The sequence below is a fragment of the Lynx rufus genome, unplaced genomic scaffold (genome assembly GCF_022079265.1).
Source record: "Lynx rufus isolate CCGP_SWC_20201006 ecotype Redwood Valley unplaced genomic scaffold, mLynRuf1.p SCAF_5, whole genome shotgun sequence".
Lineage (NCBI taxonomy): Eukaryota > Metazoa > Chordata > Mammalia > Carnivora > Felidae > Lynx > Lynx rufus.
This window is the reverse complement of record NW_025814867.1, coordinates 98,294,078-98,312,585: the sequence shown is the minus strand read 5'-3', so window position 1 is coordinate 98,312,585 and position 18,508 is coordinate 98,294,078. Positions and strand designations below refer to the sequence as shown.

Sequence of the window (18,508 nt, the reverse complement as noted above, 5' to 3'; positions counted from 1 at the left end):
CCATGGGCAGGGACGTTTTAATCACTCCAGCAACCACTATGAAACCCAGATTGTGTCTTTTTCAATAACTGAATTCACTCACCAGTGATCTGACTCCCCCAGCCATTGCTGTTGGCTCTGGCCATAAAGAACACTGATCTGCTCTGTTGTCTACACCGCCCCATGTTTCACCAATGATCTTTGTTTGGTTCTGTATGATTTAGCTCACTCTCTTCCATGGAAGTTTCTTTCTCTCCATCAGTCTTCAGGTCATGACTCTATTGAAGACTAGTTTACAGTGTCAAAGTACTTTTGTTTATTTTTTTCCCTAGTTTTTTAAACCTCTGACCAAACCCCAAGTCATAAAGACAGTTCAGTAGCTCCTTTATTAACGAGTCTCCTGTAAGTATCACTGTGAACAGAATGAAAACCAAAGCGTCCTCCCTTGACCACCAAAGCATACCCTTCAAGCCTGTCATATTACTTTTGTCTGGGAGAGAGGAGATAGGGCTCTGGTGATTAAAATCTTTGGTGACAAAACTGGACCAGGTATGCAAGTTTCACGAAAAAAGGTGTTTCCCCAAAGCCTCAAGAGAGGTATCCTAGGACAGTTAATGTGAACGTATTTTAAAAGGTCAATTATTTCTTTCTATACCTTTGGTTTGTTGCAGTCAATATCCTCTTAGTGCTTTCTTACCCAATACACATCTCTAAGTACCTGTTAAGAGCTCTGAATTGAGAGTTTCTTCTTTAAAACTGAGATAATGCTTTGGGTGCTTAAGGGATTGCTTACATTAGTTTGAAAGCCCTAAGTGGTGTTTTTTCTGACTAGCAAGGCGGACAGTTTCCTTAAAATTTTTTTTTTTACCTTGTAATAGTAGACTTGGATGGATGCTATGGAGGAGAGATAGGTATCAATGTTGTAATCTTAGGAAAGACACCTCAATTGTTTTCCAAATTGAAGTCCCCACATGTGCTAGTGTTCAGAGAAATTCAACATTAGCCATTTATATGTGTTGTGGCCCTTTCTTACTGAACCAGAATCTTCACAGCTGTCACCTTGGGTTCTGGAAGAGCTCTTCGGCACCTTGGCTCTTGTGTTATTAACGCCCCACACAATTGATTGCTTTTCCTGTGGCGCAAGGTTCTTTTATCAATAGTCACTGAAGAGCTGTCACCCTCTCATTACTTCTCAGGTTTAAAAAGGCAATAAAAATAAATCCAGTAAAAAAAAAATTGAAAAAATTCAGCAACTTCAAAACTAAACGTTTAGGCACTGTTAAGGTCTTCTGCTTAATAAACGATAGTCTACGATGGAGCAGCTAGTAAGTAGGTTCTGATCAATTTTCCAACCCTTCCTTTAATTTCAAAGTTGGCCCAGCTTGTTTCAAAAGAAACCCTTCACCTCACTGGTTTTCAGTGTTTATTGCACTGTTCCCTTACTGCCATCTTAAAGGATTTTATCACGTGCATGGCCTTCCTCTTTGGTTAGCCTGATCTAGGTCTCACCCAGGGATGGAAAAGCATGCTCAGGCTGAAAGGATGTCTCCAACACAGACAAGGCAATGTTTGTTTGAAAGCAGCACACACCATTGCCCTCTGCCACACGGAATGTGCATCAGCAAGGGGCTTTGGGTGGAGGCCAAGGTGAAGCCTTCCAGGTCACCTTGGTTATTAGTTTCCTCACCTTTGCAACTCTTACCAAAAGCTTGGTTGGAGACAACATTGGGAAAACTTTTCTTTAAACATCTTCAATTTACTGTACTAGCCCTGCTTCTTTATAATAAGAAAACAGATCCTATGAGCATGGCAGTTTCTGGGCCCGATCAAGAGTTAGCAGAGTCCACAGATTCTCACCAACCCTGCTAAGACCAAGCATGACAGAAACAATTCTCCATTTTTGTGATGCGTCCTGTTTCATAACTGCCTCCTTCTTCCCCATATGTCACACACTCTCTCCCAGCACAAGTAAATACATTTCAGTAGTGCAATGCAGTGCAGTCATATTTAGTGCAAAAAAAAAAAAAACAAAACAAAAAAAAAAAACAACAAAAAAAACAAAAAAAACCCAAAAAACAAAAAACAAAACACAAAACAAAACAAAACAAAAACCAAAAAAGACCCCAAGACCCCCAAAACAAACCAAAAAAAAAAAAAACCAAAACCAAAAACAACAAAAAAACCCAAAACAAAGAACCCCCCCCCCCAAAAAAAAAGCCCTGTTATAGACCCAAGCTCAACCCTAAACAGCTCTTACTAAAGGTTACCAGTGCCACAAAAGTGGGAAATTCAGTCTTTACCTCACGCTTCTGTGAGTCATCTCTTGTTGCCCCTGTTTCAGCTCAGAGGAGAGAAACAACTAGCATGCACCTATGTATTATTCTGCAAAATGTTCAATCAATAGGCAGAAAATAAAGGGAAGTAGATGAGTTGAAACCAGGGGTAGTGTTTAGAAGAGGAAAATAGCTATTTAATGCAAAGGTCAGTAGTGGTTTTTATTGAATGGTTTTCATCATGTCAAATGGCTCTGATACTAAAGAGAATGGGTACAGAAAAAGAGAAAACTTTTCTGTTTCCCCAAACATGTTCTAAATTTAACAGTGCTGGGCTCTTCTTTTAGAATAGTGCAATCAACTCTTCCTGGAGGATTTCTGGCTGTAGCCACCTCACCTAACATAAATAGGGACCCGAGGGGCACTCACTTCTTCACACTGACCACCGTCTCCCTCCCCTCATTCCTCTCCTACGCACTTTTTTCCTGACTACATATAAATACAGATCTACAGACACATACACAGAAATTCCCGAGGCCCCTCTCAGGATGAAAATTGGTACAAATAGCTCAGTGACACACACAAAAAGTACAACTATTAAATACAAAGGTGAATTATAATTACACCCAAATTAAGAATCTGCATTGTACCTCTTCTTGTATTATTCTGTAAGAAAAAACATTCATAGTAGGATATGTCTTATGGAGCTTACTTCTCGCTTAAGACTAATCTGGAACTGGTTTTGGATACGGCAGTACTGAGTGATTCTGGAGAAATGCTTTGTATTTGATAATCTTAAGAGTTGATCGTTTTGGTTTGTCTGGGTCTCCATTCTCCAAATGTCAATTTGCTCGTCTGCTCATACCCACACATGCATGTTGGAAGTCTCGGGAGAATCAATATATAGTTCAGAATAGATTGTAGAAACAAAGGCATTTGGCATTGTGGGGTCAGCACACCCAAATTACTTTAAATCATACAGTTACCATAGATTTTCTCTATCTTATCAGCTTCTTGCCTTTGTTTGCCATGATGAGGATTACTAAGAGATTCTACTTTCATTTTTTTCTGAAAGCCACAATTTTTTCTACACTAGGGCAAAAAAGAAACCGATGTTAATTGGTATGTGGAAGCTACCGTTAATTTCTATCTCAATAGGCCCCTCAGGAAAACTGAGGTTCAAGTCAATGGGATAAGGAAGTTTAACAGCTGACAATGCTTTTGAGTATTTTCTCCTACAAATCTACATCCAGATGGTTCCAAATCAAAGTTTGTCCCAAGGAGAGCAGGAACAGAGAAACAAGCCTTATTTTTCAAAGAACCCTCTGCAGTGAACATACAGAAAGCACTTTAGACACTGTCTAAATATTTTATCAAATTTGAACCATTACTTTATTTTCAGATCTCTCTCTCTCTCTCTCTCTGCATATGCCCTGGAGAGATTAGTTATAGGAGCAGTCAAGGGTCTGCAGGATTTCTCTATATGGGTTTAATACTAATAAGAAGTCCTAAACCATAAAGAAGTGAGGTTTTCTTACTAATTCATAAGCCTATAATAGTAAGGATGGGGGAGAATGGCCAAGGGTGAGTGGTGTTAGCTTTCTCTGGTAACGCTGAACACTGGCTTTAAAAATCCAGAACTGTATCAGGTTTAGCCCAATCACATTGCCCTATCGCCCCTCTTTGCTTTTCCTCTGTTCACCTAATTGAAATTGCAATTATTTTAAAGATTGAGCTAAAAATGCAAATTATAGCACAAAAGACAGGTTATAAAAAGGTTGTCAGGCCATCTGAAAATTGAGTTGAATTAAAAACAGTTGCTTTCAAATGAAGCACTACAATTTCTCCTTTTTTTTTTTCAAAAAAAGTTTCTAATTTGGTTTTTCCTTCTTTTGTGGTGGTGGGGGTATGCCGGGGTGAAGGAAGTGCTGGCAATGCAGTGCCAGGCTCCCTCTGTGACTGTCACCTCCAGTGCCGGGTGGGGGAGATGGGAAGCAATGGAGAAGTGGGTGTCTCTCTAGTTAAGACCCCAAGGACACATCATAGTTTTGAAATGAATAGAAAAGAAACCTGAATAATTATAGAAATCTATAGATTGATTGACTTTGCATTTTAGTAGCATCCTTTCTTTGTCTTTTTTGGGTCTTCTGCATTAGATATTAATAAGAAGCATCCAGTGCAGGTTTTCATTGAATTAATTTATTCCCAGCCTTATTCCAAAAATTGGAGGAGGCAATAAGGATTTGTAGTGTAAAATACATGACCTTCATCTGCAATCAAGTCCCATTCTTTGGCCCCAGACCTGTTAGTTTAGGTAAATGGGGTTTCTCTCAAGAAGTAGTTTTGATTTTAACTATTCTACCCTCAAAGTGCAGAGAGAATCTCTCTCCTCAAAGCTCTCACATGTTTATTGAAAAAGAAGATAAGATTTTCATGGAGAAAAGACTCCTTAATGGTGGGAAGGAAAGCTTTCACTCTAAAAGGGCAAGAGTATGGGAAGGGTGGGCATGATCTGACTGATACGTATGGCCAGGGACAGTATCAAATTAAATAATCAAAATCTTTTACTATCTTGACAAAAAAGAGATAAAGGGAAACAAACAAACTTCACTAAAATACACATTCCCCCAGTTTCAGTTTTCTAAAAAGTAATAATTATGCTTAAATCAAGGTTTATAGATAGCAAAAACTGTTTTAATGTGTAAAAGTATTATCCCTTTGCTTTACTAGGTTAGTTTCACTTTCTTTGAAGGAATTGTATCTGTGCACACTTGTCCTAAAGTCCAGTGCAGAAAATAAACTGGTTTGGTACCAGCTTCAATCTCAGAACGTTTCCTAAGCTATATTTGCGAATCCTAAAACTACATATCTGTAAAATGAGATGCAGACTTTCTGAAATGCATTGTGGTGGTGGTAGGGTGGGATGGGGAAGCAAGCTTTTTATGGGGGGGAAAGAAGAAAGAAATCTCTTCTTATTCTCCCTATTATGTACTATAATGTTTATGACCATCATTTTGCTGCATTAGTTACTGATAGGGGCCTTGGTGCTCCTGACAGGTGTCAGTTTACAAAAGCAGGAGGCTTATAAGCAATAAGAAATTCACACTCTGTAGTCTCTAGAATATTATCAGGATTTACACAACAATCTAGACTAATGCAGAGGTTGTGGTGAGAAAACCTGGTCTCAGAGTTAGGGCTCTTCTTGGGGAGCCAGAAGGAACAATGTCAAGAAGGCATCCTGGAGAAACTTTTGTGATTGTGACCAAATGGGGCCTGTCAGAACTGGATCCTCTCATACTCCACATTACACTTTAAACAATAGTAGTTAGGATTTAAAAGAGAGTCTTTCACTGTTTCAGAAGCCAAAGCCTGAGGAGAAGAGTACTTTAGATGAAGAATACTTTTTTAAAAAGATAGAAGGAGTTAGAACAGACAAATGAAGAGAAAGACGTGAGATTGACTAGGAAAACATGGCCAAGGGAGGATCACCATCTTAGGCCACATAAATACTGGCTTTAAGAAATGTTGGTTTCCTACTAGATGTATGACTCAGGAAGGTTTTGAACCCTCTCTTTATTTCGTGGCTCTCTAAGGTGTGAGTTGACGTTATAGACTGATTTAGGGAGGAGATGGGTCAAGCCTCTAGTCACATTAAGAATATACCTCGGATAATAAATTTTGATTCTGTTTGTCAATGAGTAAAGCCAGAATTGAAATAGCATACCTCCAGTGCACTTCAAAGCAGGTAGTACTTTAAATGCCACAGAATTTGTCTGCATGAGAGCCAAGAGGCAATGTAGGAGCATGGCAAGAGGGGTGGACTGGAAGTCAGGAAAGAAGCTATTACAGGAAAGAAGCTATCCTTGTAAAGGGATAGATCCAGAATGACATCACCCCTTGGGGCAACGCTTTAGCAACCAGATAGTTATAACTCATTAAAATGAGATCTAGCATGATGACTAAATTATATGTTGAATGTTTAGGTACTGGGGAGTGTATTCAGTATCTAGTCAAGTATCTAGTATCCAGTCAGCCCTATTACATATATGGTTTACATTTTAAAAATAGCTGCTTGCAGAATAGACACTTTAGATACTTTATGTACCTTTTCATCTCTCAGTAAATTACTGCTTAAATTTCTATGTTAGTCAACAATTACTCGTTTTTCAGAAAGGTAACAAACGAAAACAATTCTTCCTAATAGTTTCCTCCTACTTGAGTGGAAGTGGCTTTACTTGTTTTAGAAGAGCTCACTAAGGCTTGAGCAGTTAGCAAAATTATTTTAAAATGTTACCTCTTTTGTTAGATTTCTTTAAATCTCTTATCTGGTTAATATATCATTTGCCTAAATATTAGCAGGACTTGAAAGGGTCCACATTGATGAATTTTGGTCTCCCTCAGAAATGGTCCTACTCATACCAGGAATTCGAATGCTATGATATTTAAAGAAAAAAAAAACAAACAGAAAAAAACATTTTTTTTTTCCTTTACCTTTGGCCACATGTGAAGGTGAAAGGGATTAATGACCTTTCTGGTACAGATGACATTTAAAACTGTGACTCAGGTCCTCCCACTCTCAAAAGAATATTGATAACTTTTAAAATTTGAAGGTACAGTGAAGACATACTTCTTCACTCTGCCTACGAATCACAAGGAGCTGACTCCTGTCAGTGCTTTTTAACTGCACAAAGCTTAGAGAAGGGCATTCAGAATGGGGTGGGGGAAGGGAGGGAAGTGAGCACTCAGGAGTCATAATTATTCGCGTTCTTCAGGGGTCCAGAAGAAGAGGTAATTTAAAGTAGTCCTAAAGAGAAACAAGAAATAAGGGGACATGGTTAGGAAAAGAAAAGGGGAAAATTGATACAATTTGGGTATTTTGCGAACACTGGAGAAAGCAACAGTCCCCTTGACTCCCATTTAATTCACAATTCTGTCTGTCCTGGAGACATATATTTAGTTGAAAGCTTTGGAGAAACAGATTTAGAATTTTGCTACTAGACTCAATATGAGCCCCTTCAAAGTAGGCTGGAGTAGGTCTACCAAGCTTCACAAGTGGAGGGTACTGCTAAGGGTGTGAATAAGGGGCGGGGCGATGAATCTTGTTGCCAGGCAGGGAAGGGGGAACACAGCAGAACAAAATGGGATTTGAAACTAAAAATCTATTAGGAAAGATGAAAGGATGGAATTGGTGTTATTTATACTGAGAGGCCTTAATATTGGTCCAGTGTGGGAAGGCCTTTCACACTGAGTATTATAAACAACTGTTTTCATTTTGGCCTGAATGGAGAACTGAGAGAAGGAATCTGGTTTTAGGTCCCCAGGATGGATGTAAAGTTTGTCCAACTATGGAGTTTTCCAGGCATTGGGTCAAGTAGCTAAGGGAAACTGAAGAAGCTCTTTATCTGAAAATACTATTTGAAAATGTTTCTGGCTAGGAAGACAGGATGCCCGATTTCTGAAGTTTCCATGATGGGCTGGCTAAAGAAGAAAGGCACTGAATCCCCACGTTGACAGACAAATGGAGAGAGACACTGAGGGGCAGAGACCCGAGAGCCAACATTTTATACATTCTGCAGGCTAAAAAATGAGATCCCTATTTCTCAGTTCTATTTCTATCAGCCTCTGTCATGAAAAAGTTCCTCAAATTCTGGTTTTATTTAAGAAAGAAAAATCTCCTAGGAAAATGAATGTTATATTGCCAAGCTGCCTCCAGGGAAGCATTGAAGACTAGTTAAAATAATTGTAAAGCACACTGAAAACAGAAATTAGTCAGGAAAGGAGCTGTATTAAAATAAATGTATGAAAACCCAGTTGGGACAGCTAGGCATTTCACTCCCTTATGCTTCTCAGATGAGCAGCCCTTTCAAATGCAGCCTGTAATTGTTGGTCAGATCATATGGAAGTTAAGGAGCCCCTTGGTCATATTTTCAAAAGCAAATATAGAACAGTGACAGTCCTAAAAGGGAAAATCACAGATACATTCATATGCACTTCTTTTGTTCTTCAGATATTGAGAGGGCCAGCTAAACAAGATCACTTTGGATATGAACCTCTTTGTATCGGCCACACTGGAAAAGAAATGTTTTCTTAAAAAAAAAGTTTTCACTTTCCTACATTTGCTAAGTCTGAGCTTTAAAAAAAAATTCTAAAATCATGTCAAGACAATACTGAAGCTGATAATATAAAAAGCGAACTAGAGCAGTAATGATTATTATTAAATGCACCAGATTAACTGCAGCAGGTTGGTGATGGGTGATAAATGCAAAGAAATAATATTTCAATCAACTCATGATCATAGGCAGATTCAAAGTTAAAATGACTATAATGTAATATATATTTCAATATAGAGTTGTTATATATAATGTGTATGTTCTAGCTTTCAGAAATACTGCAATGTAGTGTACTGTACTTAAGTAAGCATACCTAAATGTAACTCATATTCTTCCACAAAGTCACTAGTACTGTTAATTAAAAAAAACAAAAACAAAAACAAAAACGAACAACTCATTTTTTCTTCCAGTAAAAAGAAATGCCTATGGTTACAGTCACAGACTTTTGGATATAGAAAGACAATATACATTTTCAAAGAGAACAACGAAAAGCTGCTAAAGTGTAAGTAGCCTGCCTTAATGGGGGAGGGGAAAAGTCACCAAAATAGAAGAGGAAAGAAAATGTCCTCTGAATTCTGCAAATTAGCAGAAATAACCTACATGTCATAAAAAATAATAGTCCATCTAGTAAAAGAAGGGCATGGGAGTGAGAAAACTGAACCCGATGGTTTCCAGGCCACCCTTTAAGGTCGGCTACGAGAGCCAGGTCCATTTGTGCAGACCAGTGCCCCAGAGCAGCGTTCTACTTTAACGTTTGAGATGGGCGAGAGCCATCAATTCTTACAGACTACCAAAAATGATTCCCTCCGAGAGTCTATTGGTTTGCTAGACACAGTAAACAACCCACTCCTGGAAAGACTTCGGCAAAGGCCACGTTGGTTTCAGGAGACACAGTCTGGAATTACGGTGATGACCCCCCGATGCAAGCAGGATGAGGAAGCTTTAGTTTGGGAGTAAAACTTACGGGCGGGCGGGTGTTTGTGTGCACACACTGGGTTCCATAGAGGGAAGGAATGGAGGCTTTCAAGCCATGGACTGGCTCGGACCAAAGTTTGTCCCGGGCCTTGCTCCCTGGCCTCATGCCCCTCCTCCCCAGGAGACCAAGGGAGGTGCCCCAGCCTGCCGCTCTCTTGCTCTGCGTACCACTTGAGTACTTGTGTTCTACCTTCTCCTGGAGGAAAACAGCCTGTCCCTGTAGGTTTGCTGTGGATCCAACAAGCTGCCTTTGTTTCTCCCAACTCCGAAACGTTACAAAAAGCAACAGAGTGGGCAGGTGACTGCTTCCTGGGAAGGGAGCCACAAGTCTCGAGCACAATGGTAGGAAGAGGGAGCCGTATCTACGCACCAGGGCCTATGCCTGCGTGTGCCTCCTTTGAGAGGCACACACACTCCCAGACTACAAGTATACACGCAAACACATACGTATGCACACACGTCAGGAAATCCAGCAGAAGTACAGAGTTTGTTACGTGCACTCTACTCTGCACAGCATATTCAAGTTTCTCATGAAACAGGTACGTAGAAATGTCTGATGGTTGACCTCCTCCAGAATGCCTCAGCACAGATAGTGGATGGCGCTGATGCACCCAACTAAGGCAACAGAGCAGAAGCAGATAGAAGATATGTGAGACCGTTGACTAGCTAGAAATTCCAGAATCTGTCTTGTCACCAGGGAATATGAACGCACAACAGTTTTGTACTGAGAGCACCTCACACTGCGTGTGTACATGCATAATGTGTACTCACGTATAGACATTTTGGACAGCAGCCGTGACCTACTAGCTGGGTTAAGTCCTTTTCATTACTGGAATCTACATCGAAACGACAAGGATTTTGCTGGGCAATTCCAAACTTCTGTTGTAACAGTAGTGGAAACAGATGTCTCTTATGGGGTTAATTTTTTTCTTTTCTATTTTACGTGTATCAGAATCTCACTGAGGTATTTGGAACCAAGGAAACCCCTGAAATTGCAAGAGGACTGGTAGGGACTTTCTATATCCTAATTAGGTATCTCAAAAGCCGGGATTCCCATAACTGTGGCTAGGTTTCCTCTATGATCTGCAGATTATGCTCCATCATTGAAGATTTGCGAGTTGTGAGTTTGCATTTAAACAAAGAACCACCAGATGGACCAGATGCTCACCTACACTGAGGAAAACTGAGTCTAGAAGTAAATATATACTGTATAGGGAAAGAAAGCTTTTTGTAGAGACTAGTCTCCCTATTAAAGAAATAATTAAAACTGGCATACCAGGCACCTGTGATCATGTCTTATGGGATTTACTATTTGACTAATATGATGCCTATTTTACACCCAGCCCAGACCTATGTCACTGAAATAAGATATGAAAAAATAGCAGCCACTTCCTGAGAACTGTCAGTTCCAGAGAAGTTTGATGCCTCCCTGCAAAACCGCTGTTTTCATAGTCTTCACTCGTGAATAGGGCTCATTCTGATGATAATGCAACCATTAAAAAGCAAGAAATGTCTAAGTCTTCGCACCCTTCCAAGCTCTCTAACCTCTGTTCTCTTCCCTGGGCTTTCTGATTTAAGGCAATAATTCTTTACTGTAAGTGGCTTCTGGTGAAAATACCTCGACTGAGGTCACTTCAGATTAGATTTCAGCCTGAAGGTGTTCAATAGGCTGGGCCTCAGGAACCACTGGAACCCAGGGTGTTTCAGTCAGTTATTTCAACCCAGGACATTTTTACCACTTTTCAGTGAAATACATAGTTCTGACAAAGAACACCATGCTCATGCAGCCCTCATCCTCTACTTCTCCATCCTAAAAAGAATGCAAAACAAATCCTAGTGTTCCAAACCATTTTTGGGATCTGTTAAGGTGCATCTCTGACCACTGTGGATTCAGTGTTCAAGGACAAAAAATTATTGAGAGACTTAGAAAAATCTCTGGGCAATTTTGATCAGGCTCATTATCGTAATACCTAGTGCTAGAAATGATGCTTTGGGTTAGTAATTTCCATGTTTTGTGTTTACACGAACACTGAGTCACTACGGCTTTCCTCTTGCGGAGGTTTAAGCAGTATGAGAAATGGCAACTCCACACAGAGAGCCCTTGGGCATATGAAAATATTCTCACTGGAGAGCAAGAGCTCTTCTGCGCCCCCTTTTCTGTCTCCACATGCTGCCTGAGCACCAGGGTAGAGATAGCTTTTGAAAGTTTGCCCCATGCAATCTATTTCCTGGGCACCTCAGAGAAGGGTCTTTTTCTTCATGACAACGTGAAGAGAAAGGGGCTGCCCCCATCCCAATGGGGAGGTTATGTCGAGCCTCAGAAAGCCCCAGGGGGCTGGGTCAGCACAAGCACTCTCTTCAAGCACTGCAGATGGAAAGGCCTTGGGTTGCCTTGCTTTTTCTATGGAATTAGGAAATCTATTGAAATTCTAGTGCGCCCTTCCTTTTGTTTGTTACCAAGTCACATGGTTGTGTCTTTAGTGTCCTATTTTATTTTATTTTTTTAAATTTCTTTTTCTGGGGGATAAAATTGGCCATTTAAAGAAAGTTCTTTTCTAGTGAGTAAAGAGGTTTCTCAGAGCCAGAAATCACTCAAAAGAAAGTCTGTCGACCCTACTACCCATGGAAAAGCCCAGAGATTTCTCTAAATACTTCTTGCCAAACTTCCTAGGGTTGGGATTGGATGTTTTTTGGTTTCGCATTATTGGGTGCTGAATACAGTGTGCAGTCCTTTTGTTCTCTTCCCCAGGGCTTCCATTACCCTGGACTTCAACTCATGACTAAATTAAAGAATTCTTTCAGGAGATTTCTTTTAAGAGTCAGGTCACAACAGAAACGGCACCCTCCCTTCGAAATCCCAAGGGCATCTCAGGTTGTGTCTGCTCTTGCATTGCACCTTCATTTTGTTTCTTTTTTGCACAGCAGAAGCAGTCCTGATTTGGTTATCTGATACCTCTTCCGCAGAATCTCATACCCTCTGCTCCCAGCCTCAGCTGATTAAATAACATCTTCTGTAACAACAGAGAAAGTCTCCTGAATGGGTATGTCGAGTATGAATCCTGGCCAGATCTAGCTCACTGCTCCCTTTCCTAAAGGCAACAGGTGTTGGGGAGCATGATGGAGGAAGCACATCTAGGAAGGTACATGAACCTTTATTATGTTCTGTCAGGGACCTGAGGGATTTTATAAGGGGGACACCTCATTTTCAACTGCTGAGGGAAAACAGATTTGGGGTATGGGCTGGGCACATATTGCTGGTGTGCTTGTAAGATGGACACACAAGTAGGTCAAGGCATTAGGACTTACTTGAAGCTCATACACCCAGAGGAAACCTTTTTACTTCTCATATCAGAATGTACAAATTCTAATGGTTCATGGGTTCCAAAGGGGTTTCTTGGTCCTTATAGAATATTGGGATGGTAAATAAAACCCATAACTTTTCAACAAAGCCAATCCAAGTCTTTTCCTTCTAGGGCTGCGAACTATTGTGGGCTCCAAGATGCCTCAGAAGAAGGAATAGACTAAAGCTGGAACAGAAGAAGGAAATTATCCACCACACTTACTCATGGCACAAACAGTTTCAGAGCATTAGGAATCTGGGCAGGAAAAAGCCTATGAAACTATTATTAGGACCTAAAGTTTACAACTCAATTAAAATATATAGTAAAAGCCATTTTGATACAGACACTTTCATTTCAAATTATTTTTGCCTTGCTTGTTTCTTAATCTTTTCCCATGTGTAAATCTGTATCAGATCCATCTGTTCCAATTCCTTCCTTTTTGGGGACTATATTTTACACATTTGGGTTTTTTTTTTGGAACAAATATTGGCATTTATTATAGTTATTGCCCTCTATGCTGAGATGCTACCAATGTTTTCAGTGCTGGGAAATTTTATTTTTCATAACTATATCTAAATGTCATGAGATAAATATTCTCCTTTGACTTTTTTTCCTTTCCCTTGTTCAGCTAACCCACTTTTAAATCATAAATTACTAAAAAAAAATGTTCTTTTCCAAACCAGTTCTTGTTCCCTGTATTCATCCTAAGAGGTCTTAAATCTGGAACATTTGCTTCCATTTTATCTATTTTTTCCCCCTGACTACTGAAAAAAAATTTTTTTAGCACTCATAGCATCCTAGCATGAAGTTCTAAATGTAAGAAGATTGTTGCATTTGAAACTAAAAAATAAAGGATTCATGCTCATCGTCTATTCTTGAAGCAAAATGTTTTCCCCATTTCTTAAGATGTTGGGAATTATTTAATTTAAAAGTAAGGATTGCCGATCTAAAAGCATCTCTATCCTTTTGAAATAGGTACAGTCTAGTTTACATCGGTTTAGAAGGTAGCCCTTTCAAGAGATCAGTAATGACCCCGTAGCAAGTTCATGGCTCCCCAGTTTAGATCTGCAGTCTAGCTTCTTCCTCTCTCCAGAGAACAAATCTGCCAACTATTTTAGACTATGAGTGTTTGGGAGGAATAGACATACAGTAAGAAAAAGTCGACTGCTATGCAAACCTGGAGAGTCCGTGTGGTTATAATGACTGCATCACCTCCCCAAGAATTCTCGGGGAGTTCTCCAACATTTTTAAAAAGGAGATGCTTCATTTGAAAGGAAGGGATGAATATTAGTGTTTCAAACCCAAGTGGAAGTTCTTCCCTCTACATGTTCTATAACAAAATGTGGATTTTATTTTAAACCAATTGCTTAGATTTTAACATGGCAAATCAGCATTAGGGTAAATGGGTCTCCCTCTGATTTAAGAAGCAGATTGCTAAATGTGGCCCACTATGGCACCCAAGATCAACTTTTCTAGAAGTATTGTAAATTCTGCCTACTTTGCTAAGGTTGGAATAAGGACACTATCTTACTTAAGTCAGCTACTGTCAAATAACTGAAAAAATTTTGAAGTGGCTTTTGGCTTCTTCCTTTGTAGCACATGCTGAGTGATTTCATGTCATTTTTCCTCCAGATTAAACAACTTTTTTTCTTAATGTCAATTTTTTCTTTTTTATGTCATGGGTTGAATGAGTTGTTTTCAAGAGATCAAAACAATTCCATGACATGGTTAATTAACTAATGCTCCCTCTGTTGGCAGTAAGTGGAAATATAGAGTCTTAACAACACTGCTATTTTAAAATGCAAAATTAGCAGAGAAAAATGGACTTTATCTTATTTCTGAAGCTGTTCCCCACTAACTTTTAAAACAGGTCAATTTTGGACACATAGCTCTTGTTAGAACTCCTCTTAGAAATCACGATGAGTGACACTCATCAGTTAACCATCCAAGTCTACATTAAACTTCTAGCAAATTATTTACCGAATAAAGGACCATAGGACCAAATAAAACCCACATATACCCTAGTTGCACTAATCCTACTAAACATCACCAAGAACTTATGGAAAAGATCCGAGTTAACCAATATCTAAAATATACGAGTAAAAGCATTTTCGCCATTACAGAGTTGCTTCCCTTGGAAGATTTCTTCTCATTTGTTGCAGTTTTTGCAAATAAGTCGCTGACAGGAGAATTAAAATGCAAAGCAATTTTGAAACTAAAATACTGTCTTTGCTTCTTTTTTAAAATTGTGGTTTGGTGTTTCTGCTTTGTTTAAAGATGTCCTTTTCCCCCCTGAAGAGTGTTAAAACATGCCCAGCAATAAAACCACCTTTGGAATATTTGTTAGGCTTAAGAATTCTTCTATTTGAGATGGAATCCCTTCAGGACACTGTCTAGAATGGAAAAATCCCCATTACGATGCTTTGATCAGGACCGAGGAGAGAAATCCCAACTAGGAAGAGAGAGTGGCATCTAGGATGATGCAATGGACTGGTGGCCTTTTGAATGATGGATGTTGCCATCTGAGAAATATCTGTTAATTTCTTTAAAACTTTCCCAAAAGCAAGGGTTAAGAAATCATCTAAAGGACGGTCATCTTATTTAGCCCTCTCAACCATGGTGGAAATAGTCAGAAGGTGACATTTGAAAGGAAGAAAGTAATTTTGGCATCAAGGCATCCTGATCTGTACCAGGCTTCTGATAACGCTGCTCTCTGTAGTTGTGAAGGGTGAGGAGGCCTGAACTCCTCCTCCTGGCTGACCACAAAAGGAAAACCCATTTGTCACGGCCTCTAGACTACTAGCGTTTCCTTAAAGAAAAGAAGTAAAGTCAATAGAAATTCTAGAATCATAAGATCTCAATGAACTTATAGAGAAGCAAGGAATCTGTTTCTGAAAGATAAAGTCCTCCCATGAAAAAGAACAGAATTCTAGATGGATCAGTTGAAAAAAATATTCAGTGGAGCAACTTAACGCTTTGCTAAAAGTCAAAGAACTACGTATCAAAATACAAAGCAGCAGGTTCAAATTACAGCAGGGATGGGCTGGCCACAGAGGCCCTCAGCAACCCAGGCAATACTTAAAATAATAAAAATTAAGAAAAATTAAAAAAAATATGAAGAAAATATCCTTCCTCTCTTTCAAATATAACTTTAATTGCCTTTTATTCTTTCTATCTGGAAGCAGTAGCGCTAACCTTAACAGTCTTGACTTACCAAAAAATATATATACGTGTGTGAAATAAAATAAAAGAGAAGGGATCGGTGGCAGTGTATGCAAAACCAAAACGAAAAAAAAAATTACTTTTAACAATCTCACTTTTTTTTGTTTTTTTTTTTACACAAATACTGTCGTAAATATATTAAAAAAATCAGCATTCTATCTGGTAAACGTCACTTTTGCCCCTCTATAAAATTTTGAATTAAAAAAGCCTCAAGAACTTTTTATTATTCCCCCCCCACCCTCCATTTCTCTTTCTTTTTCTCTTCCACAAGAATATATCCTGACACTTTTTTTTTGTTTTTTTTTTTTGCAAAGATTGTTGGAAATAATCCTTCTCTTGTACCTAGAAACGTAGGTGCAAACCTCTGATATCTTTGTTTTATCTGCATTCCTGCCTTTCATGAAAGTCCCTCTTGATTGTGCTGAGGCTGTGGCTCAGCGAAGACACTGAATAAATACGATAGCCACTGTTGCTTGATGCTTGTCCAAGTCTTCCTGGCTTCTGCTGAAAGGGGGGATATGAAGGAGGTGGGCCAGGGGGTGCGGACTCAGCAGAATCTGGGGGAGAAGCCTGCCATTCGCCTTTCCCACACCACCCGACCCACTGCCCGTTCCCATCCCCCCCAGCCCTTTTATGAAATCAGACAACGTGGTAGGTGGAAAACAGCAGGGCCTTTCCTCTGGGTTTTCAACCAGAAGCGATATTCCACAGTTTTAACTGGTTACTGTGAAGTCCGAGCGGCCAGAATTGTGAAAATGTCCACTGAAACACTGCAAGCGGTGTACTTAAAGACAGTAGGCCTTTTAGATTTTGTTATAGATTTTTTGTAGTGCTCTTCACAAGTGAAAAAAAAAATTTTTTTTTTTACTTTTTTTTTTTTTTAAAGATTTTTTTTTTTTGTAAAGAAGGGTTGTATTTAGAGGCCAGTAGCTAGAGATCCAACCAGTGGACCTCTTGAAGCACTACCAGGCCTTAAGGCCACCATCCGAGGGAGGCTGGGAAAACTATCATTCACCCGAGCCTCCGGAAATGTAATGTACCAGCAGGCAAAAAACAGTTCTTCATGTAGTACAAAATGAAACGAAACAAAAAACAAAAACAGAAAGTAAAAACGAAACCAAAACATTTCTTAAATTCTAGTGCCATAGCTTTTTTTGTTTGTTTCTTTTTTGTTGTTTTGTTTTGTTCATAAGAAAGAGAGAAAGATAACTACTTATCCGTCAGACACGTGCATCCTCATGTGGTCGTTGAACTGCTCGATTTGGTCAAACTTTGCTGGACAGACGGAGCAGACGTAAGTGGTCCCCTCGGTGCAGGCCACCACCCCCGGGGGGCCGGCGCGGGCACCTGGGGGTGTTCCCGCGGGAGGGGTCCCGTTGCTGGCACTGTGCAGGGCCACGTGTCGCTCCAGGAGGGTCTTGTGGGAGAACTTCTTTTTGCAGATGTAGCACTCATAGGACTTCTCCCCCCGGTGGAGACGCATGTGCACATTAAGAGAGCTTTTCTGGGTGAAGCGCTTGTTGCAGATACTGCACTGGTATGCCCTCACTCCTGTGTGTGTCACCATGTGCTTGATAAGGTAATCCTTTAAGGAGAAGGAGCGCCAACAGATGCTGCATTGGTGGGGCTTCTCACCTGTCGGTGTGGGAAGAGACAGCGAGCAGGACGCAGCGAGACACAGCAAGGGAGAGAGAATGAGAGACGGAAGAACAAGACAACAGAAAACAAAAACAAAACAATTAAAAAACAAATCTGACTGGTTCACACTGCCCTGGAAAGATCCAGGCCTTCCTGACCTGTCATGTTCTGAGAGACCTTGCTTTAAGGTGATGCCAGGACCATCTAGTTTTCCACGTCCCCAGGCCAGAAAATGGCTCTCTTGGAAAGCTACAAGATAGTCCCCCCACTAAAGGCTTCCAAAGGACATTCTGTGATGAAAAGGGATGGCGACTTTTAGGGGGTTGTTTTCAGCATCATCATGAGGAGATTTAACTGTGTGTTTCCCATTAATTTTATCAAACACACGCAAGAAATAAGAGAGAGGAGAGATCTTTGAAGATGTAGGGTTCTCTAGAATCTTTAGAAACCAAGGACAGTGGTTATATAGCTTGGCTCTTCGGGGGACAGTCTCTGTTTCCAGTATTCTGTCTAGTGAATGCACCTGTGCCTTGACAGGTCTGGAAAATATTGGCCAAGTCATTAGTGCTCCAAAATATAGGCACAAGTCGTTCTGAAAAGCTACACTTTAAATTTGATTTATTTTACACAAAAATCTCCCTGAAATGTAACGTTAGAGTTAACTGGCTATTCCATCTTGACTGCGCTGAGCTGCAGACTGGCTTTGTCTGGTACAGAGGTTGAGTAGGTGGTGGACAGCACAACAGAGTCAAATGGTCCTGTTCAAATCCGGGCACCAACGCTCGGCATGGCTCTCGGATGAATCTCCAAATGCCTCTGAGGTATACAGTCCTACTTACCTCACTGTGCTAGTGTTGACATAAATACATATGAAATCACTTTGCAGACCACCAAGGGTGGTATGGGAATACTCTCATGGTATTCTTATTGCAAGACTATCCTTTCCCCCGACCCCCAATTAAATGGTTCC

At 40.0% G+C, this 18,508-nt stretch overlaps 1 protein-coding gene across 2 annotated transcripts in view; it reads right to left on the bottom strand.

The window, feature by feature from the left end:
- Positions 1–16,800: 16,800 nt before the first annotated feature.
- The window catches only part of ZBTB20 (zinc finger and BTB domain containing 20), a 763,926-nt gene continuing 762,218 nt past the window's right edge, over positions 16,801–18,508 (bottom strand). For both annotated transcript variants that reach the window (XM_047100214.1, XM_047100215.1), the window contains one exon: positions 16,801–17,535. In XM_047100214.1, coding sequence (XP_046956170.1) covers positions 17,114–17,535 — 422 coding nt within the window. In that variant the 3' untranslated portion in view covers positions 16,801–17,113. The remainder of the gene's footprint in view (positions 17,536–18,508) is intronic.